Raw genomic sequence first — 25,922 nt, forward strand, 5'->3', positions numbered from 1 at the left:
TTTGTATTAGTTTCTAAGTATAGATAGATTTTTATTATTATATATTTACTGACGTCTACTTAAATTATAAAAAATATAAAAACATTTATTAGGACATGTAAATAGTTACACTAAATTTTCTTTCCCAAGCCTTGTAGGATCTTCTTCAATCATTGTTTGCGAAACAAATTTAGCTTAGCTTATAAGGTAACTGAATACTATACTTTACTTTATATACATGTATGCATTATAACTTCACATATTACAAGGAAAAACAAATTGATATGCACGTGAGTTTGAATCTTTCAATCATTTGCTGTCAAGTAAGGCAGGATTCGACACTTTTACATAATTGTCACTGAAATTAAATTCAACTGAATTTTATTAATTGAAGTGGTATCGTTTATATCATTGTGAACAAATTTCGGTACAAATTAATTTTTCAAAGTAAGTATAGGCAAATTAAATTTCCAAGGTCCTTTCGGCAGCTTCCTTTTTAAATCAATATGCTTTTGTGACGTTTCTATATATATGTATATACCTTTTCTTTTTTGTTTGTTTGTCTTGGTGGTTTTTAGTAAAACAATGGACTCCAATAGAGAAAATAAAAGGGAGCAGTAATATTACAAAAGTCAAAGATGGGTAATGGTAATGGAATAGGAGGTTAAAATTTTTATTTATTTACTGCCTTTTATTTTTTTACCACGACGATAAAAGTGAGGATTTGATTTTCGATCTATTGAGACGAAAGATAAAATTATCGTTGAACTTATCTTTACTTTTTAGTATTTGTGGTTAAATTATATCAACTCTAAACTTTATTAAAAAATACAATTAAACTATACTCTTAAACTTATAAATTACGTCCAACATCATATAATAAATTTAAATATTTAGAAATTATAGTTAAATTTTATAAATCATCCACGAGTAGATTTGGTGGACACTAGATACATATTGATAGAAGTTTACTAGTATCTGTCATTAATAAAATTTAAAATTTTGCTATATTTATAAATTTATCTAAATTATCATTTAAAATAATTTAAATTAAGATCTTGTAAATGATTAAGAATAAAAGGTTGGAAAATATATTGTTTGAAAATAAGATACCTTCAAATAAAAGTTAATTATGTTTGATGGTGTATGAGTAAATAAATTGGTTTATTTTGCTATATTTTTAAAATATTTTGAAAAAAATTACTATTGCCGATTTGAAAAATATAAAATAACAAATGAAATGGAATACATGTCACAAAATAAAATGGATTGGATGAGTTTTGAATCTCTCAATAAATGAAATCCAAAAAAGAAAAAGAGGAAAAAGAAGAAAGAAATTGAATAGCAAGTTTTAGTTGTTGAACAAATTTAATGTATGGTGGGAGCTATTTTTCAATGTCTTAACGCTAAGGCAATCATAGAACTATATAAATTCTATACAACAACACATCTCATTCAATTTAATTCTTAAAAAGAAAAAAAAAATAAAGAAAGAAAATTGTCAAACAGAAACTATAATAATTGATTTGATTTGATTGAAATGTATTATATTATATTACAGCGCATCAAAAGACAGAAGAAGTCATCAGTTTTGGGAAGTGGAAGACTCGAATGTATTGAATCTATTGATTCATCTTCTTCTGGTTTTGTTTTGCAGAACCTTGTTTTGCTCTTCTTTACTTAAACCCCCCCCAAAAAAGGATTTCTTTTTTCCAAGGATTCTTCTCTTTCCAACTGAACCCACATTCCCATTTTCACCAAAATGCATTCCAATCACTTGCTTCTTGAGGAGCCCATTCGGATGGCTTCCATTTTGGAGCCTTCCAAGGCTGTAAGTCTTGCCTTTCCGGTTTTGATTTTACTTCCCTCTTTGAATTGCTGCATTTTATTACAAGTGTACATAGATTGCATTTTTTTCTTGTATTTGAGGCCCCTTGATGTTTTGTTGTTTGTTGCCCTCTTGTTTTACAGAGCTTCTTTCCTACGATGACTAAGATTGTTGGTACTCTGGGTCCTAACTCTCGATCTGTACAAGTTATTTCTGCTTGTTTGACGGCTGGAATGTCGGGTATGGTTCGTTTCCTTACCAACTTTCCTTTTGTTTCTAGTGGGTAATGTTAAAGTAGGGAACTTTTGTTATTATATTCTTTCTTTGGTGGCTGCTAGTTGCTCGGTTCGACTTTTCATGGGGTAGTCCGGATTACCATCAAGAGACTTTGGAAAATTTGAAGATTGCTGTTAAAAGCACCAAGAAACTTTGTGCTGTATGTTCGTTTTTAATATGTTTTGAGTGTATATTTTATCATTTGAACTTTCCTACCATTTTTTAGTAACTTGGCCTCTGCTTTTTTCAGGTTATGCTGGATACAGCGGGTCCTGAGGTGTTGGTTGTAAATAGAAGTGAGAAATCTATCTCTCTTCAGGAAGATGGGTTTGTTATTCTAACACCCAATCAAGAACTAGAGGCATCTTCGGAGCTGCTACCTATAAATTATGATGGACTTTCAAAGGTTGGTAAATACTATAAAACTTCATACTACTTGTGGAACATTTTAGATTAGGCCAAATCCACAGCCAAACAAGGAAAATCTGTAGCCCTGAAGTTCAGGAAAAACTTTCTATGAATTAAAGTTCTATTTTAAATTGATATTCAAAAGCCCCTCGTGTATTTCTAGAAGTGGCTATTTGTTGTTATACAAGACAATAGAACAAATAGCTAAATAAATCCAAACCATTATTTAATCTAAAATCATCAACTAAACTAATGTTAACCGACTATACTAATTATCTAATTACTTGTCTACATCGTGTCTGTTGCCTGATGCAATTTTCTCTCAGTAAAATAAGCAGCTGACATCAAGTTCCCTTATATATTAAGGGATTTCAATTTGGTGCTTATTGAAAAATAGACTTGTAATAAGAAATTATCGTGTAGAGGTGGTAGTTCATTTCATTGATGCATGAGATCCGCATTGTTAATTGCATCGTATGAAGACAAATGAGTTTTTCATTAAAAATTGATAAGAGGTTGAGGTTTTAATATTCTTTAGTTTATGCAAATAAGATATTTTGCAAAGTCAAACTTTATAAAATATAGGCGTTCTTTCCTTCACTGCATTGATTATACAGTAATCTCCTTCCCATTACTAAACTTGAAATTTTCTTATATAGGTTGTTAAGAAAGGAGACACCCTTTTTCTTGGTCAGTACCTCTTTACTGGAAGTGAAACAACATCTGTCTGGTTGGAGGTAATGGAGCATATTGTTAGTGTTCGTCATTTTTTTTTTCACTGTAAGGAATCATGGTAAATGATGTTATGCTATGTCTGTTGGGGATTTATCAGGTTTCTGAAGTGAAAGGAGATGATGTTGTTTGTGTGGTAAAAAACTCTGCCACGTTGGTTGGTACAATGTACACTTTGCATGCTGCTGAAATTCACATTGATCTTCCAACACTTACTGAGAAAGACAAAGAGGTTAATTCTTCGGTTTCCTGTCTGTTATGCCTGTTAAGGCTCTCTGATTGCTTGCAATTAGCTTATACAACCTCAATATGATTGGTAGCTCATAGTATTTTTTGATGTTGACTGGTGACTTTAGATCATAGCTACGTGGGGAGTAAAAAACAAGATTGACTTCCTCTCTCTGTCACATGCTAGACATGCGGAAGATGTTCGACAAGTATTATTTCCTTGCATTGAGTCTTCACTTTAAACAAATGATTGACCGTGGGTGATTTGACTATGTTGATTATTACAATAGAGGATATTGATTGCTAAATTAAATTTTTATGTAGGCTCGACAATTTCTTTCTAAGCTAGGCGACCTTAACCAAACTCAAATATTCGCAAAGATTGAAAGTGTAGAGGTAAGTCATTGTTAGCTCACTTTTGACTCATATTCTTTAGTTGAAAGATTGTTTTGTTAATATATCAACGTACCATGGTGGTAATTTAAATGCATGCATACTTTTTTGTTCCTTTCCTAGGGATTGACCAATTTTGATGAAATACTACAAGAAGCAGATGGTATTATTCTTGCTCGTGGCAATTTGGGGTTAGATCTTCCACCAGAGAAGGTTAGTTTCTATGTGTTTATTCAATGCAATGTTTTTTTTTTTGGAACCGTGTTAAAATGAAAAGAGTATATCTATTCTCGTACTTTGTTTTCTTGTGGGCAGTCACAGTGTCTTACTTTCTTTCTCCCCTCCTCTCTTTGTGGGAGTGGGGGTGTATTTTGGAGCATTAAATTGGTATCTTTCTTTATTTGTTTACTGAGAATATTCTTTTATTTTTTTTCTTAACAAAAGTATACATATATATGTATGTTTGTCTGTATGTCTGTATGTATATATGTATATATTTATATGTATAACCACCACCCGGTCCCCAATTGTTTCTTTTAACGACACTATTTCGTTGTTTGAGTACAGTATTAAAAAATATACAAAAGAGTCCCATCTATAGGAAATACAAAAAGATGCTTACAATTTGTAATAAGGAAAGTACCACAAAATTCTAGTCTAATTTTCTGTAAGCTAGTTTGAATTTGATGGTCCACTAAGAGTTGAGTTTATACACTGTTGAGTGAACATTGAGGGTGTAAGAGATATTTAATTATGGGTATTTTTATGATAATATCTCTTGGGCTCAGTGATTATTAATACCTATAGTCTATCACTGATTGGTAGTGCTATTGTTGGTCAACCATGGTTACCTTAGGATTGATTATTTCTGTTTTCTACATTGTTACAGGTGTTTTTGTTTCAGAAAACTGCCCTTTATAGATGTAATATGGCTGGGAAGCCTGCTGTTTTAACTCGTGTGGTAGACAGCATGACTAACAACTTGAGACCTACACGTGCAGAAGCTACTGATGTTGCCAATGCTGTACTTGATGGTGAGTTATTCAATTTTTAAATCTCTATTGCTTAAAGACCGAAGAAGAATGATTTTTTAAGTCATGGTTCTTTAAAATCCCTCTCTACCTTCTAAAGCCACTGATCTCATAATAACGGATGCTGAACATTGGGTTGAACTTTTTAAATTTATCTGTTTTACGTTCAATTGTATCATTATATTTAGTGTAAATCAGGGTTCTTAGTTCTATTCCTGACTAGGGGTATGATTGTATGACGTTTTTTATAACCTGTCTTCTCATGAGTGTGCAGGAAGTGATGCAATTCTTCTTGGGGCTGAGACATTGCGTGGATTATATCCAGTAGAAACCGTTTCAACCGTTAGTAGAATATGTGCCGAGGTAATTTGTGTGTGTATGAGATAGAAACACAGTTTTTAAACCTAAGCTTTATGTTGTATAAGGTGTGTTCGTTCCTTCATTCCTTCCTTCATTACTTTTCCATTAATGAATTAATGAAGGTACAATTTTCGTTTGGAGAAAACGAACATTTAACGTGAGGTCATGAGTGCAGTTAAAGGACTAGAAAAGGCCCACTAAGGCGAAATAGAAGGAAAACCATACATGAAAGAAAACACGAACTCTTGCCAGGAAAGGATAAAGTTATAAGTAAAACAAAGGAATATCTCTAAAAGTGGAGGCTGTTTATGGCCAAAGAAAATGCTGCATGCTTTCCCTTATAACCACCATTTAGTGCTGCATTCTCTTGTTACTCTGTTGAGTCTCTTTAGGTAAGTTTCTCCCTCACAAAAAAAACTAAAAATTTCTTTGATACTATTTGAAGTAAAAAGTTGGAAACATTCTAAAATCTCGTGCACTAAGGGGCTCGTGAGTTAGAAAAAGTTCACCCAACTGAAGGTGGAACCTTGACAGAGGCCAGAGTTTCTCGCCATCCCCTTCTTTTAATAGGAGCTCTTGCATTTCTCTCTATCCATATTTGTCACGTTATTACCTTTATTCTTTTAACTTCGAAACAGAAAGTTTTTATTAATCAAATGAAAATATTACTAAGGAACTAAGGAAGTTACGAAACACATCCAATCGAGGAATATAAAGATCCCAAACATAAAAACAAATAATTGCTGTAAAATCTCAACACTCGACCCAAATGATAAAATGAAAACCGTAAGCTACTCAGTTCTGTAGTTTCAAGGAGAGTAAATCTGAAGAAAGCTAACCTACCCAAGAACCATGAATTCATTTTCAAAGGAACATGTACAATAAAGGCTACTTGCCCAGCCTACTGATCAACCATTCACATACCACTGGGTGGTATGGTAACAACAAAAGCTGAGGCTAGACCACTTTACATTATGATAACTTTTCACTGTTTAGGGTAATGACAAAAGCTGAAGCTAGAGCACTTACATTGTTATCATTTTGTTTATGCCTTTCTGGCTGATCTACGAATGCATTCTAAATGGTCAACAGTGCACCAATGTAAACCCTAGTTCACTCGCAGCCCTTGAAAAAAGCGCTTCCCTAAACATTTTTTGGCTAAACTGAAAATGAAAGAAGAACATAATTATTTCCAGTATCTTTCATCTTTGCTTCAAATATCCCTTTTAACTGCTCTCAGCAATCAGATATTTGGTTATTAAGTGATTAGAGGTTGCAGTTAAAATGTATTGTTTTCATATCGTGAAATTGGAACCTTTTGCATAAACTCTATTCTTTTTCCTTTCTTTTTTAACAATGCAGTCAGAGAAGGTTTTCAATCAAGATTTGTATTTCAAGAAGGCAGTCAAACACATTGGGGAGCCAATGTCACATTTGGAATCTATTGCCTCCTCAGCGGTGTTGCTTTCTATTCCAGCTCTAATTTTTCATTACAATTTTCTGTTATATTCTCTCTCTTGTCCATTTTTGCTGAAGTTTAAAAGTGGGTTCCTTAATTGGTAATCTTACCTTTTTTGTTTAGGTTAGGGCAGCCATTAAAGTGAAGGCTTCTGTGATTATATGCTTTACTTCGTCTGGAAGGGCTGCTAGGTGTGTTCATGTACAGATGCTTCTAAATCTGAGATTGTTGAATTCATTAGTCCTGCTATTTGCTTTTGAATTTTGAGCTAATACCATAGCTTTTTTTTTTTGTTATATGTAGAAAGGAAAATCTCCCATTAATATGTCAGTTTCATACATTTTTGTCTTAATGTGCAGATTAATTGCAAAGTATAGGCCAACAATGCCAGTTATATCTGTTGTCGTTCCAAGGTTGAAGACAGATCAACTAAGGTGGAGTCTGAGTGGGGCATTTGAGGTATGCCTATTGCTCTGCTACTGTTACTATCTTTTAAGAACTTAATTTTCATGCAAAGAGAGTGCTACTGTGAACTACGTTTTTGATGAGTACTACTGCAAAAATAAATGAATAATTTTGGCTCAAAATTTCCTATATGCTTTTCTTTTATTTTTTTTCCTTCTTTTTGCATGCGTGCGTGTGTTCTTAAACAAAGTAGTTAGTAAATACGCAAGCACTTTATGGGTAAAAATTAAAATTTATGCTGCTTTTGTTGGTGTACCAAAGAAGGTTTCTATTTTACCCCTCTACACAAATACCTAAATTCCTAACAATCAAGCATTCTAAAGTTTTTCTAGAATCAGCCTTCCCTTTTAAGAAATTTTCTCTCATTCTTATCATGGTCGATTAATGTACAACTGTTACTCCTCGTGCTTTGTGTTGCCTTAATATTTTTAAATGTTATCTGTTATCTTTCAAGTGTTAGATGGATTTTCTATGCCTATCTTTCGGTAGGCCTTCCAAATTCTAACTACAATTCTTCTAGGGGAAAAATTCAACTTTTACTTCTAAACATAGGTGGGTGTGTCGATTTAAACTTGAACTTCCAATTCAGCATATTTACCAATTGCCATTAATACCTCAAAACAAAATTTATCGACACCTTCAGAAACAATTTCATTCAACTATAGGAGGAGCCAATATGAACATAACTCAATTGACTTGAACTTGAATTATCAACCTCAAGGTCTGAGGTCACCTTACCCCACATTGTTATCAAAAAAGAAAACAGGAACTAGAACACCGACAGCCATTGTCATCTTACAAAAAGTAGAATCTTTACTAATTGAGGGTATTAATTGTACAACTTATTTATGTTATGTATGGAGTTTTAATTGCATTACCTATTTTAGTTCAAAGATTAAACGAATGAAATTGAAAGTTCTAAGGTTAAACTTGGTTCAATTGCCCAAATCTCAGCAACTATTTGCTCTATCGTGTTGAAGGGACTCTTCTTGATAGTGATTATGATTTTTTTAATTATTATTAACCAAGTGCTGAAAGCAGAAACTGACTCTTCAATTTCAGGCTCGACAATCATTAATTATCAGAGGTCTTTTTCCTGTGCTTGCTGATCCTCAACACCTAGTATGTTCTCATTCTGTACAATCGTTGAATTATGTAAATTGCTTTATTATATCTAATTTATTGATTTCAGGTTGGTTTTACATGGCTGATTCCAAAGTTGATGAATCTCTTTTTTGATGGTTTATGGGGGATGTTTTCTCCTAAAATTAGTTGTATTTGCGGTATATAATGTTTAGTTGTGGTGGTTTATAGCCCTTCAGGGTTTTGTATATGTTTTTTTTTTTTTTTTTTTTTTTTTAATCTTATTATTATTATTCTTTTAAAGAAACCTGGATATATACATGGAGAAAGAAACAAAAGGACAACCTAGGGGCAGGGAAAGAGATAAGCCCCTCCAGAATGAACTAATCACAAGAAAACCTTCCAATCTAGAAGAGTTATTGCGAGGGAATAATGACATAAATTTGGTGCTTCTATAACACCACCAAGAAGTAGGAAGCTGTACGTTATTACAAAGCTATCTTCAAAAGTCTTGAAATTTCTCTCCCACCAACATCCCCTCTATAGTGCATGGACTGTATAACCCCATAACAACTTGGCTAAGCTTTTAAATTATTCCCCGTTAAGAACCTCCAGCCAATCATCTAAATGCTGAGGGCGAAAAGTCAGGGAGCCCAACTTCAGGAGAAAAGCCTAGCTTTTCAAAGAAAACTGCCTGTATGAAATATGATCCAAAGATTCTTCATTGTTGAAACTTAGGCAGTAAAATGACTGAAACCTCACCCGCCCTCTGCATCTTTCTTTGCATTCTATCTTGAGTATTAATGCCTCTTTGACCAGCTAAGGGCCAAAAGAAAACTTTCACCTTTCTAGGAATATTGAATTTTCAAATAGAGTTGAAAAAAGGGGTTCTAAAAGAGGGCATACACTCTGTGAGCTACAGAAGGGCAGACTTGGAGGTGAATTTACCGAAGAGGTCAAGAGTCCACAGCATACTATCTTTCCTTGATCCAAGCTGCACCAAGTCTGATTAATGAAGCGGTTTGCTATTGACTTTTGTGTCGAAAAACCTTCTTCTAAAACCCAACCCTAGCTTTTTTAATTTTCATTTCAGCAATCTGCAATGGTTGCATTGCTTTTGGTGGTAACAAAAGTGATCAGGGAAGGCACATTCTAAAGTATCGTCTCCCACCCATCTATCTTTCCATAATCGATTCTTTCCCCATCTACTTTGAACATCAAAAGTTCAAGGAAGAAGGATGTATTCTTGGTTATATTGAATGAAGGCCTTCCAATACCCTACCCATTGGTTTAGAAGCGATCTACCTGAAGGGTTCAACCCCATATACACTAGAAATCACCTTCTTCCAGAGAGCCTCTCTTCTTGTTTCCCTCCTAAGGTCCATAAGTTTCAAAAGGTAGGGGGAGAGGGAGTCCCGTTGTCTCAAACCCCTTTTAGGCAAGTTTTTCCCCCTTGGTTCTTTTATTCACAATTATAGAGAAGTTTGCTGATGAAATGCAGCCACCAATCCTTGCTTCTAGAAAAGATCAATTAACTTTTTCATAGGTTTCCTCGTAGTCAACCCTTAGCAACAAACTTTGTTTCTCCAACTGCCATGGAAGCAACGGAATGACAAAGGCTCGTTTTTGTACATTTTATTCTGTGATTGCTTTGACCCTGCACTGTGTGCCATACGGCTGGTGTGGTAGAGTTACTGGCCACTGTGTGCCAGCCTTTGTGAATACCGGCCATGGTTTTTGTACATGTTGTACATATATTTTGCCGAGTATGCAACATAATTACCATTATTACGAATTTCACAATCATTTTATTGTATACTGTTTTCTTGTATATTTGAACAAAAGAGTGAAACAATGTTGAACTTCTTGGATAACAAGTTGTGCCACCATTTTGATCAGATGATCGTACTATTATATTAGTAAATTAATAATTTTCTTGCTTTCTAGGCGGACTCTAACAATGCAACGAATGAGTCTGTTCTGAAGGCTGCTCTAGATCATGGAAAGTCAGCAGGAATCATTAAGGCACATGACCGTGTAGTGGTTTGCCAGAAAGTTGGGGATGCATCAGTAGTAAAGATTATCGAGCTTGAAGATTAAAATGCCATCTTCACCTCTTGAACCTTGGGACCACCATCCCACCACCTCCCCTCAAAATTTTTGAAGAGCTTCTGGTCCTCCAATTGCTGTCATCACCTATTGCATATATACAAACATAGAGTTTGGAGAATTAATTGTAGCCTGGTGAGTAATTATCTGTGTAAACTGACTCTTGATGGATCATTTTTGTCTTTCTTAGAAGCCATATGATATTTATGTAAAACCTCCATGGATGATTGAAGTTATTCAACAAACTACTTGATCATCATTGATTTCTTGACTGAGATTTTAGAATTTCCTTCTGACTTGCTGGGTAGTAGCTATTAAACCACTAATAAGTATGGTACTTCAATGACGCATATTACATTCCCTGTTTCTAGTTTTTTTTATCATCTCTTGGTGCTCGATCGATGGTTCGACGTACAACACGCGTCGATGGAATCATTATTTTAAGGAAGTTCATAAATTTGTCTTTGGTCTTTTGGGTTTCCAATGAAGGCATGTGAGAGTAGGAGTAGCCAAGTAGAGTGGTGGGCCAGGTGAGATGTTGCTCCTGCAGTTTGCTTTGTGGAGTTGTATAGATTTGGTCCACCTATGGCGCCGCCTGTGCACAGGACACCCCACCATGGTTCTGTTCTTGGTGGTCTAATCTCTCAATCTCTCAGAAATTTTCTAAATTCTTGCACCATCCAGTGTTCAATTCCATTTTTTTGAGCTCTTTTCCTTCTTTGGTTTGAGTTTTAACTTGCTTTTTAGTTTTTACGTATGATCTTCTGGATTATAGGTTCTCTGTGCTTTATAAATGGACCACTCTCACACTCTACTCTTATTCCTAATCTAATGCAACTCTCTTTTCTAAGCAGAATTTCCTTTTTACTCAACCAAGTTTTGGTTGGTTCTCCTACTTTTCTTTTAGAAATGTAACAAGTTCTTGCTTAAAATGTGTTTTCATTTAGATCCTAATGTTTGGCTTACTGTTTATCTATTGTTCATAAAGTTTCAAATGAATCTTTTATGTTTGTAAAATGCTATGAATTTGTTATATGACGCATTGAATGACCAAATACGAAGTTCAAGAGCAACAATCTTGAAATTTACTTAAAACTCATATTTAACATATTTAATTATTTATGATTATGACTTTTAGGATTCATTGTTCGTAACATTTCTCCAACAAAATTGCTCTTTTTTTCTAGGAAATGTAGCTAACACATTTAGCGAACTACGTATATCTATCCGTTGAATCTTTCTTTTGTTTGGCTTTGTGTATATATTTTTTTAGTTTTGTTATTTACTTATGATAAACTTAACATTGCACTTACTAGTATGTGATAAATGATTAATTTTAATATTATATATTAAAGACGTGAAATTGTAATGTTTATTTAACATCAACTAAATCGAAAAAAGAAATCTGAAAAATGGTGAATAAAACATATACTTAATGAAAAAAACTTCGGATACAAAAAGAAAAAGTACATACAAAATCTAGAGACATTTGGTGGAAGGGTTGAGTTATGGAGAGTTAGTATTTTGATACGTGCTTTGGGGAAGAGTTTAAAAAGATAGTTTTATTATAGATGTGTTTGGAGGGAGAATTTAAGAATGTAGTTTTATGGGGGAGTTGAAGAGATAAGGTTATAGGGAGTTGAAAAAGGTTTAAGAAGAAGGAGAGAGGGGGAAGAGAGGCTATGATAAACCCAAAAACAAGGTTATGATAACATTTCCCTTGAACAATGGTTAGGTTATTATAATCCAACTCAATAGTAATAACCTTTGAACCAAATGATCCCTAAAGAAACTAGAAATTGACGACAAAATAAGAAGCAATGAGACATAATACATAAAGATAGGTATACATTGTATACATCTAAACAGTGCACTACCTCAAATTAATGACAGATTAAAAATATTTCAAATTGAACCTCAAATCCTAATCAACCTATAGCTCAATTGGCTTATGTAAGTTATTCATCCTTCTCAAACTAAAAGGACATTTCATATATACATAGTTTCTAAACTTTTAAGTTAAATTTTTATTGCTCCAAAATGTTCTCTCCCCAGTTAAAAAGATCTAATCTTTTACAATATTTAATTAGTGAAAGTAAAAGATTCTAGACTTCAACTAATAATGCCCTATGTGCAAGAATTTAAATATTCATTTGACATTTTGATTTATTTGTAAATTAGAAGGTTTAACGTTGATATTAAAAACTCATTTGATCTTTTCTAACTCCTGCTTTGATACCATTGTAAAATATCACATGTTAAAAGAATAGAAACAATACTTGAGAACTTCATTTATTACTTCTGAAAAAGAGAGAGCAAATTGTTTCATTCATAATTCCATTTTATTTTAAAAAAGAAACTGAATCTTACCTTTATGTTCCGAAACGGTTAAAAATATTTACAAATTGTAATAAACTTATAAATTCTATTGATATTAGATATTGACAAAAATATGGATAGTTTCAAAGTTAGCAATTATATTCAAAATAATTAAATATATAGCAACATTTTAAAAGAATTGCAAATACAACAAAATCTATCAAAATCTATTAATGATAGAAGTCTAGCAAATATTGGTTTATCATCGATAAACTATAAGAGTCTATCAATGATAGAAGTCTATTACTGATAGACTTTGATATATTTGCAATTTTTTAAAAATATTGATACATACTTAATAATTATTCTAAAACTTACTGTCCATTAGAATTACCCTGATTAAAAATTATTATCATTATTATTAGCGGTAAATTATTAATTTTTATCTTATATCTAAATGAATGGAATGGTTGAGATAGTAGTCAACATTATCATTATTATTATTTCTTCTAAAAAAGAAATCGATAGTGAAAAAGTTGTGGAAAGAAACAAATTAAAACAAAGAAAAAGTTGATGTTTGTGTCTTTTACGAATTAAATAGAGTGGTGCTTTGGTGGCTATTCACATAAAAAAAAAAAAAAAAAAAACAGTTTTCTCTCCGTTTCTTTTAATGGCTTAATGATAGTCTTTGATTTTGTTGGTGTTAGTAAAAAAAAAAAAAAAAACACATAAGAAAAATAATAATAGGATCTATGTTATTGTATTTTTAAATTGTAAAAATAGCAAATGTAAAAATGAATAACCTTTTCATAGTCCTTTAATAGTTTCTAATATATCTGTTTAATTGTCATATTTGTAATATGTAAAAAAAGTATCATAATTTGTTTTTTTATTTTTTTGTCATCTAATATAATTTTCTTTAATTCTTTAATAACATTCATAGACCGATTTAGTATAAGTTTAGGGATTCAAGCCTCAATATTTATAAAAAAAGTTATTTAATTTTTAATAATCGATAGTTTAGTAGTTATTCTATTTGTCAGTTTCATCCAAACTTTATCGTTTATTTTTTAGATTTTTTCTCCAAATTATGATCATTCAATTTTTTTTTTCTTTTTCCAAATTATAAACCTTCCATTATCACCCAAGAAATAAAGCAATCACATCCTATATCTAAATGCCTCAATTTATATATAAATATTGAAAAAATGTTGAGTTGAATGCTTTTGAAAAAAAAATCATAAGTAGTAAACGTAAAACAAGCATTCATTTCTAAATAAGTTTAGATCTTTTTATTATCGATTATTGCCTCTCATCTGTGCATTTTTTCTTTAAATCACGTAGAAAGATAATAACTCTACCAATTTATATATATGGTTGTAATTTTTAGAATAATTATTAAGCATGTAGCAATATTTAAAAAAATTATAAATATACTAAAATCTCAGTGATAGACTTCTTATGATTTAAGACTAACATTTGTTATATGATCTATCAGTGATAGATTTCTATTATTATAAATTTTGACAGATTTTGCTATATTTGCAATTTGTTTAAAATGTTGGAATATACTTATTAATTTTGAATATAATTGTTACATTTGCAACTATCCCTTGTATATATATATATATACACGGGTAGGAGTTGGAATTTTGGGATGCAATTAAAGGGCGACACGTGTGGTAAATAATGGAGAGATAAAGAGGATGATAATATGATCAATCTCTTTCGCCATTTTTAGAGCTTTGAATCTGCCAACCTTAACCAATTCACGTAATGACAACGCTACTTACTGTGATGGAATGGTGTGTACTACTCTGTTTTTGTCTACTTTCTCTCCGACGACTCTGATTCTGGAGCCCTTCATAGCCACCTGCTCCTGCCCCCATTCATTAAACCTAAACCACCACCACCATCATCATCATCAAAAAGCAAAACCCAGAATCCACACAATAATCTTTTTTTTTTTAAATGGATTCTCAAGAAGCTTCTGCTCTGTTTCATGCTCTGTTCTGTAAACTCATTGATATAGAAGGTCCGAGAAAGAGAAAGAAAGGTTTTTAACTGTGGGTGAAGAAGTAATTAGTAAACATGAAAAATTTGAACAAAAAAGGAAAAAGAAAATAAAGGGTTTTGTTTCAAAGGTCTCTTTCGATATGGTCCCTATAATTCATGTTGCTTTCTTCTGCTTTGCTCTGTTTCTTCTGCCCTCTGTTTCAACTGACATTATATGTCTGTCATCACTTTCTCACGCCTTCCACCCTTTACTTAATTAATTTCGAAACCTTTTCGTTTTCCCAAAAAGTTAAGAATTTTCTAACGCCTTTCTTCTTCTCTCTGTTTTCTCTTTTTCACTTTTTTGTAAGAAGAGGAACGAAGAAGAAGAAACAACAGAATAGAAGCCTTTTTCTTAGCTTCTACTGTTATCTTCCACGCCTAACTAATCATAATCTATTTAGCTTTGGCCTTTCTTTATATATATCTATATAGAGAGAGATAGACAGACAGATAGATATTGTTATGTTGTTTGTGGTCCATTTGGTTTGAACAAAACAGAGAGGTTGTGCGAAAAATTAAAGAAAGTCATATTCCAAATACATATGGAATGGAATAATGGAAATATAAGTTTTAGTTCTAACTTTGTTTCTCAACTACCACAATCCTCTTCTTCCTCTGCATTGCTTTACAACTACAACTTCAACTGCAGCTACAATTTGGATCACTTTCCTGGTAAACCAACTCATAAATTAAACTTAGTTTTTACTGTTCTACATGTATATATTGTTCGTTTTTTTTTTCCTTTTAGACACCACTTTTGGATGGATCATTAAACCTAAACCTTCTCTCTATAAACCCTATCTAATTTGTCAAAATTTTGCCAAATAGGGTTTTAGGGTTTTTAGGGTTTTGGGTTTGTTTCTTCTTCTTCTTCTTTTTCTTTTTCTTTTTCTCTCTCAACACTACTCTATCTATTGGGTGATTGTGGAGAGGTATTAGCATTCGAGGTAGGAGTTTGAACGTAACATTTTTTTTCCCTCTTAAATACATTGTTAAATCACAACGAATTGAACTCAAAATGAAAATTTTGGGTTTGGTTTGATACCCATTTTGGTTTTTTTTTTTTTTTTTTTTTTTTGTTAATTTTGGAATTTATGCTTTGTTTGCTAATTTGTGGTATGCTATTTACATTCTTGAAAAGCATGTTTTAATTCTAAACCAAATTGCAACAACAACAACAAAAAAAAAAAAAAAAAAAAAAAAAATCTAAGTTTTTAAATACCTTGTTTTGATAACTTTTGGATTTTACGATTTCTTTGAAATAATTTTTTTTATGTAAAATTTGAACTGTAAACCTAATTAAAAATATGAAAGTATATTTGTTTTTACTCTTTTGGTTAATTTTTTCATTTATTTACAAAGATCTTCACTTTTTTATGTTTCAAAGGGAAAATGTTGTTAGAGTGGTAGATAACAAAACCAAAGAAACTCATAGCTAGAGCTAGGCAGAGTCTATAATTAACTTAACAATCTAATAATTAATCAAGAATGAACCAATTAAACTAATAAAATGGTTATTAAAGAAGAGACCGATCGATATTCTCAACCTTCTTCGGTCCAACTAGTGATAGAGACAGCGACACGGGTAGCGACCGGGGAAGGCAAGCAAAATATGGCTGGAGGAGTGGATCATCAAAAGAAGAAGAGGTTGAGTCAAGATCAGTTGGAGGCATTGGAGAGAAGCTTTCAAGAAGAAGTAAAGCTTGATCCTGATAGGAAAATGAAGCTTTCAATGGAACTTGGACTTCAACCAAGGCAAATAGCTGTGTGGTTTCAAAATAGAAGAGCTCGTTGGAAGACCAAGCAACTTGAGCATCTCTATGATACTCTCAAACAACAATTTGATACTATCTCTAAAGAAAAACACAATCTTCAACAAGAGGTTTTTCTCTCTCTAATCTCTTCATAGTTAAGTTGTTGTCAGAAATAGAGTGTAAAAGTGACTTAGATATGCATGGAACTACTTTTTTATAAGTAACAAATAACATAATGTTTTTAAGTGTTTAAGAAAGTTGTTCTAAATAGACTCTGTGAACTATATCATTGAGTTGACATTAATTAGCACATCAATTATATATAAATAATCATTGTCATTAGGGTAGCTTAATCATATTCCTTTGACATAAAATCATGCAAAAACATCCCTCCAAAGCCTTGAAAGTAAGGTGTTTTTAAACAATGACCTAAAAAACATCTTGAGAAAGGAAAGGATATTATACCCTTCAATGACATATAGAAATATTGATTAAAAAAAAATACGGATGGGTTAATACATTTAATTGAGATTATTGTGTGGCGGTGAACATCAATGCCTCGACTCTTTTCCATATCTCTAACTGGCCATATATAGTCCATCCCTTTGAAAGTTTGGTTTTTTTCAATAATGGTTGATTTAACGTGATATCAGAGAAAAGGGAAGTTCCTTTAATTTATTACTTAACTTTTGGATTGGTGGGACAGGTGATGAAATTAAGAAACATGCTAAGAGAACAGACAACGAGGAATGCAGGGTCGATGGCTCACACGGACATCTCCGGGGAGGAGACGACGGTAGAGTGCACATCGGTGGAGATTCTGAGCTGTAACAATTACATGTACAATGTGGAAGATTTCAACCAAATATCAGCTTCAGCTCCTCCATTCTGGTGGGGTGCTGAGGCTGCTCACTTGCCTTCTTATCCTTAGCTAGGCTTCCCGAGGGGTACTTAATTTTAATTATTAGTTTGGGTTTAGAAATTTGCATCAACTTTTTTACTCTCTTATGATGATATGATCTAGAAAAGACATTATATCGTTTGATGTTATGTGTGTTTGAATATTCTTGATCACCCATATAAAATTAACTTCACTTCCAAGGCTCAATCACTGGATGTGTTCTTCCCCTTTCTTGGGATATTTTTATTGATCAGGAACAAAAACTTTTGATTTCATGTGTGCATGTCGATATATAAATCTATATCGTTCTATTTGGCTTATTTTTTTATTCACAAACTTTTTCAGATACAACATTATTCAATTGAAAATACCATTTATGGATTTATATATAAGAAACTGTTATATGCAAAAAAAAAAAAAAAAAAAAAAGCCTTAAAATAAATTAGACAAGTACAAACAACTATCTCTATTAGGTATTAAGTCTTTTGGATAATATGATTGAGGAGGTGGATGGTTTGTTGTCCTTAATAAATTATCAATAATTGATATTAGGGTTATGCTCCTAACTTAGACTATGTTGATATAGAATTCTTAGGTGTCAAATAAAGAAGTGGTGAGTCTCTAAAGATTTAGTCATGGAGAGTACAAATTGATACACCCATCCATTTGTCTTAAAAGTGCTTCCAAGAAGAAAGACTATCTCCTTACAAACAAATACCAATTTTTTCGTATAGGTTAATTTAATTTTAGAAAAAAATTTTATCAACCAAAAAATAGGACTGCTCTCAGTTAAAACACACACTTAATTTAGAGTTTCTACGATTGAGCTACTAAAAAGAAACGTGCACCACGTTGATATATAGGTTATTGTACCATTTAATTCTTTTAAGACTTCTTAACCATACTTTTATATTCTTTTAGAATCTCCCTCATTTATGTGTAATCTCGGTTCATTCATAAACCCTTCCTAAACGTAGGGTATACATATGCCCACCAGATTCTGCTTAGGTTCGTCCTTAAATCGTATCTTACTTAAAAGAAGTCTTGCTCTGATACCATTTGTGATGCCCCATAACGAAGAGTCGGATATGAACTTTGAATCCTATACGTAAGGTGCATGTTATACCTACGTCCAAAGTTTCCCAAATAAGTTACGGAAAGGAGAAATGCATGGTTGCAGTAGGTTAAACGACTGTAAGCTTTAAAAAAATAAAACCTGAACTGTACGGTATGTATATATATTTAATTTACAATTTTTTTTTCTAATTCTCTTTATATATTTTGTTTGTCCCAACCAACAAAGGTACACAACAAACATTAATGCTAATTGAATACTTAATAATAAATGTGATATGTATAGTAGCAGTAGAATGATCAAAATAGTTTCATGTTACTGTAGTACTGACATAAGCATATGTGTACAGAAAATTAAGATGTCTGTTCTTTTACTTTGTCAGTCTCAAAAAATTTCTCTGTCCACATTTTATTTTATCATTCTATTTTGGATTCACAACCACAACACATAACACTTGCAGGTACACAGGGATATTATACATTATTAAAGTCAAAATGAGAGGCACCATATTAAAAGTTTTAATACCCTGATAGACATTATTGTTTAAATTTTAAGACACCTTTTTAAATACAATCCAAAAAAGCTTTAGGACTAAATTAAACATGTATTTAAACATGAGTATAAATTGCTACTGTTATTACAAAAACAATGGACCAAAACAAAAAGACAAGAACATGACACACATATATTTACATAGTTTCATTAGTGGTGTGTTAGTTACATCGATAAATAAAAGAGAACCTTTTCTTCCATTCTATGGAGCAACAAAGTACAAAATATGAAAATGTATAATAAAATCTTTTGTTTAATCGATGTGAGGGTGTGTCAAATAACAAATTCAACTAATTATCTTAACGGCATAAATATATATATATATATATATATTATTTGATCAATATATTTTTCTTACAGTGGTAGAGCAATTAGAAGAGCTCGATTTTGGGTGAACAATCATATTGCATATAGTCTAATATAACCTATGATAATTTGCACTTTCAATAATTTTGTTAAATATTATAAAATAAATGGGTTTATGCATGTTCTTTCTTTTAGTTTAGTTTATTAAGATCTATCATTGAATATATTTTAGTGTTTAATTTTCAAAATAATTTTTTAAAAAAATTAGCAATTTCGAAATGTATTTTAACAGGTGAGTTAAAGTAAAAATGTATTTCGTTGAAAAGCATCTTTTGAAGTCAATTCAAAGAAACTTGGACTTTTTCTATAAGTATTCGACATTTCTTTTTTTCAGGATTTAACATTTTAATTTACAGTGCATCGCTTATTTTAACGTTTTATGTGATCTAGTCAAAGGTGTTAATGGGAGCATTATATTGTTTTGTTGCTTTCCAATAATAATCGATAGAAAGGGCCTTTTATTTGACAGATAACCTTAACTTGTTAGGATGGTTTTGGAAGTACGTGAAATTTGAAGGTACAAACGTAATTATAAAGGCATTGTTATGTTACCATCCAATGATATACAAATAGTGCAACCTTTTTATTATCATTGTCAAATAAAAAATAAAAATGTCAACTTTCTTTATTCATACATTGCCATGTTACTTTCCATTAATAATATAGCTAACAGTGGCTTTAATTTTATGGGACAGCCTTTACTTATTGGAATGATCTTAATAAATGATCATATATGTAGAACTAGAAAGTTCCCAAGTTGAAAATGACAGATAGGAGATGAAGGGTAAGGAGAAGAAAGTACAAGAGGAGTGGAGGTAGCCAGGTTGGGTCATCCGATCCACGTATCTTGCAGTCAACACGTTCGTATGTTAGTTGAACTATGTTCGTTTTTTTGTAAAACTTCTACGTACTGAATTCAAATGCAATAAAAAGGCCAACAAAACGAATTAAATGTATTTCATTGATTGAGGTAAAACAAAAATCATGATTCCAAAAAATGGATAAACGACATTTGTGACTGATATACCTTGACATAGCTCATAGCATACTTAAACACAAGAGAGGACAAGTTGAGAGATTATGGTCAAACAACCAATACTTGGATGCCTTTTAAATTGCATCTAGACCATAAGATAAAAAAAGGATTGTTATATGCAAATTATGATTAGACAATTAAGTAGAATTTACGAAGAAAAGTCCAACACATAAATATCTTTTAGAAGGTCTGAAAGTATAGCAATGATAATTAAAATATTAGCATATAAAATAACAAAGTCTATCAGTGATATTATTGGTGGTCTATCACTGATAAAATATATAAGACTAATAGTGATAAAAACGTCTATCGTTGATAAACTTTATTATATTTACCATTTTCTAAAAATGCTTACATACACCAAAGATTATTATCCATAAAATCGTTATTCGATATTTTCTTATGAAAAATGGAGAAAGATGTGTTGTAGACAAAGGTGTTCAAAATAATACGCGGGAGGCGAAGAAAAAAGTACTACTTTTGAAGTGTGGATGAGAAGAAAATTTTTGGTTGCCAATCTTCACCTCCTCCGAAAGGAAAGAGATAATGGCGAATATATTAAGTGAGATTGCCACAGAATAGCTGGGGAAGAACAATGGGTTCTCTCGAGCTTCTAAGAATTTGACTTTATTTATCAAATTCATTTGCCAAACTCAAACTCATGATGCTACATTTTGAATGGAAGCTCAATCGTATTAATATAGTTTTTGAAATTTTTTCACAAGAACATGGTAATTACATGATACAATGTCGTTTGATCACTAACGAATGTTACGTAATTGAGTTTCGTTTGAATACCATTTTCGTTGTTGAATGGGTTCAATATTGTTATACAATATTCATATTATAAAATTTCATAGATTATTTTTAAATATAATAAAATAATATTTATAAAATATAACAAAATTTCAAAACCAAGTATTTAGAATGTTTGTCTAATTTTAATAGAAACGGTATCATGTAAATACTTTAATCAATTTTTTACCGTACATTGTATCTAAATACATTTTAAAAAAAATAATACTGAAAAGATCAATAATCTAATATATAAAATATAATACATGTTAGGTTGGTCCATGATAAGTCCATCCTTAAATAGGTTTCAATCTAAATATGGCATAAATGGAACTCGTAGGCCAGCCAATTTTTAAAACATTGATTCATATTTAATCCAATGAAATATACGTAAAAGTTGACTTTAGACCCATTGATGAGGTTGGAAGTCACAAATGTTTGATCATGCAACCACAAAAAGAAAATAAAAAAAAAATGTTTGGATTGAAAAATGAATCATCCAAAGCAAAAAAAGAAGACTATCTACATTTTGTTTCATGATATAATTCTATTATTTCTCAATTTTACCATTTTATCATTTTCACAATGATGCGACTATAATATTATAAATAGACTATTTAATGTCTTTCTCTTCAACAAACTATGATAAATCCATTTTGGTCTCTATAAGTTCAACGAAAATAATTTGGACCTATGCGTTAATTATATGTTAAAAATATTCAATGAAATTTGTTATTAATCATATGTTAAGAATATTCAATAAAATTTATTGTCCTATTTTATGAAATATTCAAAGCTTGAACCAAGAAACATGTTTGTCTCCAAAGTTTTGATCTTTAAGCAATTTGTGTCTAACTCAATTCTTAACGTTATTATCAAGTTGACTTGACATTTGAGAATTAAAAATTCAGATACTCAACTGATTCCTAATTCTCCGTCACTAGTCGTTAGGATTCTCTTCTCAACTATCATGATTAAAATAATTGTGATTGATATAAAAGAAAAATAGTTACATTTAGGCTATACCCAACTGTCTGACGTCTATACTGTCCAAGCGAAATTTTATGCTTCAATAAGGAAGCAAAGCATAAAGTAAATAAGAATATAGAAGCAAATATCCACTTGATAAAAGTTAAACTCTTCTCTATCCAATACAAATAAACCAAACAAAAGTTGTTAGCAACCCAAAAAAATAAAATGCTTGCCCATGATTTAAAAAGAAATCATCTTATGTTAAATTATTTAGGACTATAAGATCAAAAAATATTATTTAAAAGTAAACAATATTCTAAAAATCTTGATTCATCTTTTTTTTTATTTTTTTACCCGTGTTTAGCATTTCTACCAAACACATATTATTATAATCCAAACTAAAATAATCACACTCAACTCCTTGTCCAAAACACACCTTGAAGAGTTTTAGAAGCTATTTTAAAAATTTGTCGAACGTTTCAATTTCTTTTCTAAAATGAATTTCAAAATTAAATTAAAAGTTAAACCAAACCCACAGGGCTCTGCCACAAAATTAAGTCCCAGCAAGAGTGAAAAAACCAAAAACTTCAAATGCGAGAGTGCTCAACAACAATCCGTGTTGCCCAAATAATTTATCCATACTTCACGGATCCAAAAGGTAAGCAAATAAAATTTTAATGGAAATTCCTAAAAAAGAACCATGCCCCTAATGAACATAGTCAAGTTATCATTCATAATCATGCAAATTAACAGGAAAACAAAATGCAGAACTCTGATATTTGTAACATAAGTGCAATAATTGATCCATTCAAAATTTTGGAAATAAACAAACATTATCTTTTACTCAGGCTTGCTATTTGAAAGACGATCAAAAGCTTACTACTCTTCTTAGCTTACAGCATAGAGAGTTCAACGTTTGCCACCGCCGCCACCAAGCTTTGGTCCTTTCGGTGCAGCTCCCCTACCAACGTTACCCTTCCCCTGTGTCTTCTGTGTTTTGGCCATCACTTCTGCTTTCTTTGCCTTCTTTTCATCCTTTGTTTTCTTAATTCTCTCCTTAATTTCACTGCACCCAAGAAAAAACACAAGATATGTGATTGATAAATATATTATTTAGTGGTTGTTAGAAACGTAGGATACAAATGATAGATGATATTTCACACTTAGAACAATCACGTACCGGAGGGCTGCTTCCCTTGCAGCATCGCGAACCTCAGGCTTCTCAGATCTCTTCTTTTGGATCACCTCCAATGTAGCACCAACAATGGACCTTGAGTAGGGTTTTTTGGTGGCACGTCTCCTCTTCTTTACAGCCTCTTGAGCAATGTCCTACACGAATAAAAAAACATTAAATATTTCCCCAAATAATTAGGCCTGTGTTTCCACAAAACAGAAAACCTCTATATTGATAAAAATCATGATCTATAAGTAACACAGACCTATCTTTTTGTTTTAAAATTACCCATCCAAAACCTAAGCTATCAAACAGAATACGATATGATAGAAATGATGATCTTAATGTACAAATCACTCTGTTTCAAAATTACCCGTCAAAAATCAAAGCTTGCAAACAGAACACGATATGACAGAATATTATAAATATACACATAAAAAATAAAAATCCCAGAACTAAAATTTCTTTTTTACCTTCTTATGTTGCTTCCTGTACATTGCTGTCCAGGTGAGCTTAGAAGGCTTCAGTCTGTTATGGAAGTACCTCTTGCATTTGGAGTTAGCAAACAGGAAAACCTAGTGAATCCAAACAAGATTACAATTTAAATAAATCATACCAAAAGAAAAGAAAGAAATAAAATTATCCAGTTATAACTCCAACTCAATCAGTGGCTGTGCAGATTAATTACCTGTGAATCAGCCCGGACAAATCTGATTCCTTTACCGGGATATATCTTCGCACCACTGAATCGACAAAGCTCGGTCCTACCAAGGCAGATTACATTTCAGAATCAATCAATAACGAAATACGCATATCTACCACCACAGGTCATCACATTCTCACAGTATAAGCCACTACTTCTTCAAACCCATCAATCGTAAAGAGCCTACTGACCTACATATCAAATTCACCTAGGAAAAAAACCTATAGTATCATCGATCCAGCTCTATCTCGCCATAATGGATGCAATCATCGATTACGAAAGAAACTTAAAAGGAATGCGAAAAACTAAATGAAATCAATACAACTATGAATCAGAAAGAGCTGTAATAGAGACTAACTTCAACACCATGGTGGCGGCTGCAGTTCTTACTCCTCCGTTTCTTCGTGGTCGCCGAAACCCTAGAAACTAAATCTATCGAGGGAAACGATATGTATAGTTTGAGGTTTATTTGACAACCCCTTTATTGTAATTTAATCACCATAATGCCACTGGGCCTTCTACTATATGCGGGCCGATATGTTGGTCCAATTCCTTTTTGAGCCCAGCCTTTTCAAGGCCTATTAGGAGTTTGGGCTTTTTTATTTTTATTTTTAAAAAGAATATTTAAAAATTAAATTACAAGGTCTTTTAGATTGATGGTAGGAAAATAAACATTTGTTTAGAAAAGTTATTTCACTTAAACAACTTTGATTTAAAAAAAAAAAGTTTAAAATATAAACCACTATCTAATTGATACCTGAATCTTTTAATAGCATTTTTACTGCAAGTTTGTTTGGTTTGTCATATGCTAAATGTACTTTTATTAGTGCAAAGTTACATATCTAACAACTTTAAAAATGTTATGGACAAATTATTTAAAATTATGATTGCTAAAGTTGGTTGTTATTTAAGTTGATGGAGGTGGTTAGACGAAGTTTATCAACAATGGTGGTGACTGAATGTCGTTGGTGATGATGATAATTATAGAGAGATGGTCGAAAAGTGCTACTATGGGGTGTCTGGTCGTTAGAGTTGGCTAAAAGTGGTCGCACTAAGTTGGTCGCCAACGATAGCAATCACGTAGTGTTTGCAGTTTTGGCCGAAAATGGTAGTAGACGAAGTTGGGTGATAGAGAGTTGGTGGTAGGTTCTGCGACAATATGATGGAAATGAGGTAGATGACTTTTGCTCAGTTTCTTAAGAAGCTTCCTACTATACGGGAAGGGGAATTTGAGGCAAAGAAAGTCTATCCCAAGTTTCTCGACTAATCCACTATCATTGAGACTTCTCTTCGATCAGGATAGGAGTTGGGTATAGAGTTTACGAGAAAAAGGCTCGAATATTCTGTAATTTCATAACTTATAATAGGAAGAAGTACTCAAAGCATCCATTAGGATTCTCAGTCAGCGAGTATTCCAGACTAGATCTCTTTCTAAAGAGTCAGCTAGTGAAGAGCATCAAGTATTCTACCCCGTGGAGGAATTAGAGTCATATGACCTACAAAAAGTAAGTAACTCGACCATGAGGCGCAAAGGCTATTTCCATCGTGGAGTCTGAGGCATGAGTTCATGTTCCTCGTGGGAGAGTTTTCCTTCTCAGTCTTGATTTTCCATTTACTTTCTCAGTCTAAACGTGACTCTATCTTTGGAATGGGATCCTTCTTCACCTTCGTTCGATCTTATACTATACTAGGATAATGCTTTTTTTCTTCTCTTTTGCCTCTAGGAAAAAGTTCCCTTTCTCTGTCCACTAACTATAGATGGAAAGACTCTTTAGTTCGCTCTTCCCTTTGGTATTCCAAACTCTACCCTTCGGTCTTTCATTATTAGAAATATCAAGAACGAGAGAGAAGAGGGAGAATAACATA

The 25,922-nt window shown here is 32.1% G+C and overlaps 3 protein-coding genes across 3 annotated transcripts; 2 read left to right on the forward strand and 1 right to left on the reverse strand.

Annotated features, from left to right (window-relative positions):
- The first annotated feature begins 1,447 nt into the window (after nt 1-1,447).
- On the forward strand, nt 1,448-10,610 carry LOC103500862 (pyruvate kinase 2, cytosolic-like). The gene is made up of 16 exons (XM_008464302.3): nt 1,448-1,810; nt 1,951-2,047; nt 2,146-2,243; nt 2,334-2,489; nt 3,151-3,228; nt 3,324-3,455; nt 3,580-3,660; nt 3,776-3,847; nt 3,968-4,057; nt 4,734-4,878; nt 5,150-5,238; nt 6,598-6,693; nt 6,818-6,885; nt 7,054-7,153; nt 8,222-8,281; nt 10,190-10,610. Exons 1-16 carry the CDS (start codon nt 1,742-1,744, stop codon nt 10,340-10,342), a joined length of 1,584 nt encoding a protein of 527 aa, XP_008462524.1. The 5' UTR covers nt 1,448-1,741; the 3' UTR covers nt 10,343-10,610.
- A 4,410-nt stretch (nt 10,611-15,020) lies between these two features.
- LOC103500861 (homeobox-leucine zipper protein ATHB-22-like) lies at nt 15,021-17,709 on the forward strand. The gene is made up of 3 exons (XM_008464301.3): nt 15,021-15,400; nt 16,294-16,610; nt 17,189-17,709. The coding sequence occupies exons 1-3, from the start codon at nt 15,271-15,273 to the stop codon at nt 17,411-17,413; spliced, it is 672 nt and encodes a 223-aa protein (XP_008462523.1). The 5' UTR covers nt 15,021-15,270; the 3' UTR covers nt 17,414-17,709.
- A 5,216-nt stretch (nt 17,710-22,925) lies between these two features.
- On the reverse strand, nt 22,926-24,511 carry LOC103500860 (60S ribosomal protein L24). Its single transcript, XM_008464299.2, has 5 exons — nt 24,415-24,511; nt 24,042-24,117; nt 23,827-23,928; nt 23,360-23,508; nt 22,926-23,245 (listed from the first exon to the last, which is right to left on the reverse strand). The coding sequence occupies exons 1-5, from the start codon at nt 24,423-24,425 to the stop codon at nt 23,089-23,091; spliced, it is 495 nt and encodes a 164-aa protein (XP_008462521.1). The 5' UTR covers nt 24,426-24,511; the 3' UTR covers nt 22,926-23,088.
- Between the last annotated feature and the right edge of the window lie 1,411 nt (nt 24,512-25,922).

Source organism: Cucumis melo, chromosome 8, assembly GCF_025177605.1.
Source record: "Cucumis melo cultivar AY chromosome 8, USDA_Cmelo_AY_1.0, whole genome shotgun sequence".
Classification (NCBI taxonomy): domain Eukaryota; kingdom Viridiplantae; phylum Streptophyta; class Magnoliopsida; order Cucurbitales; family Cucurbitaceae; genus Cucumis; species Cucumis melo.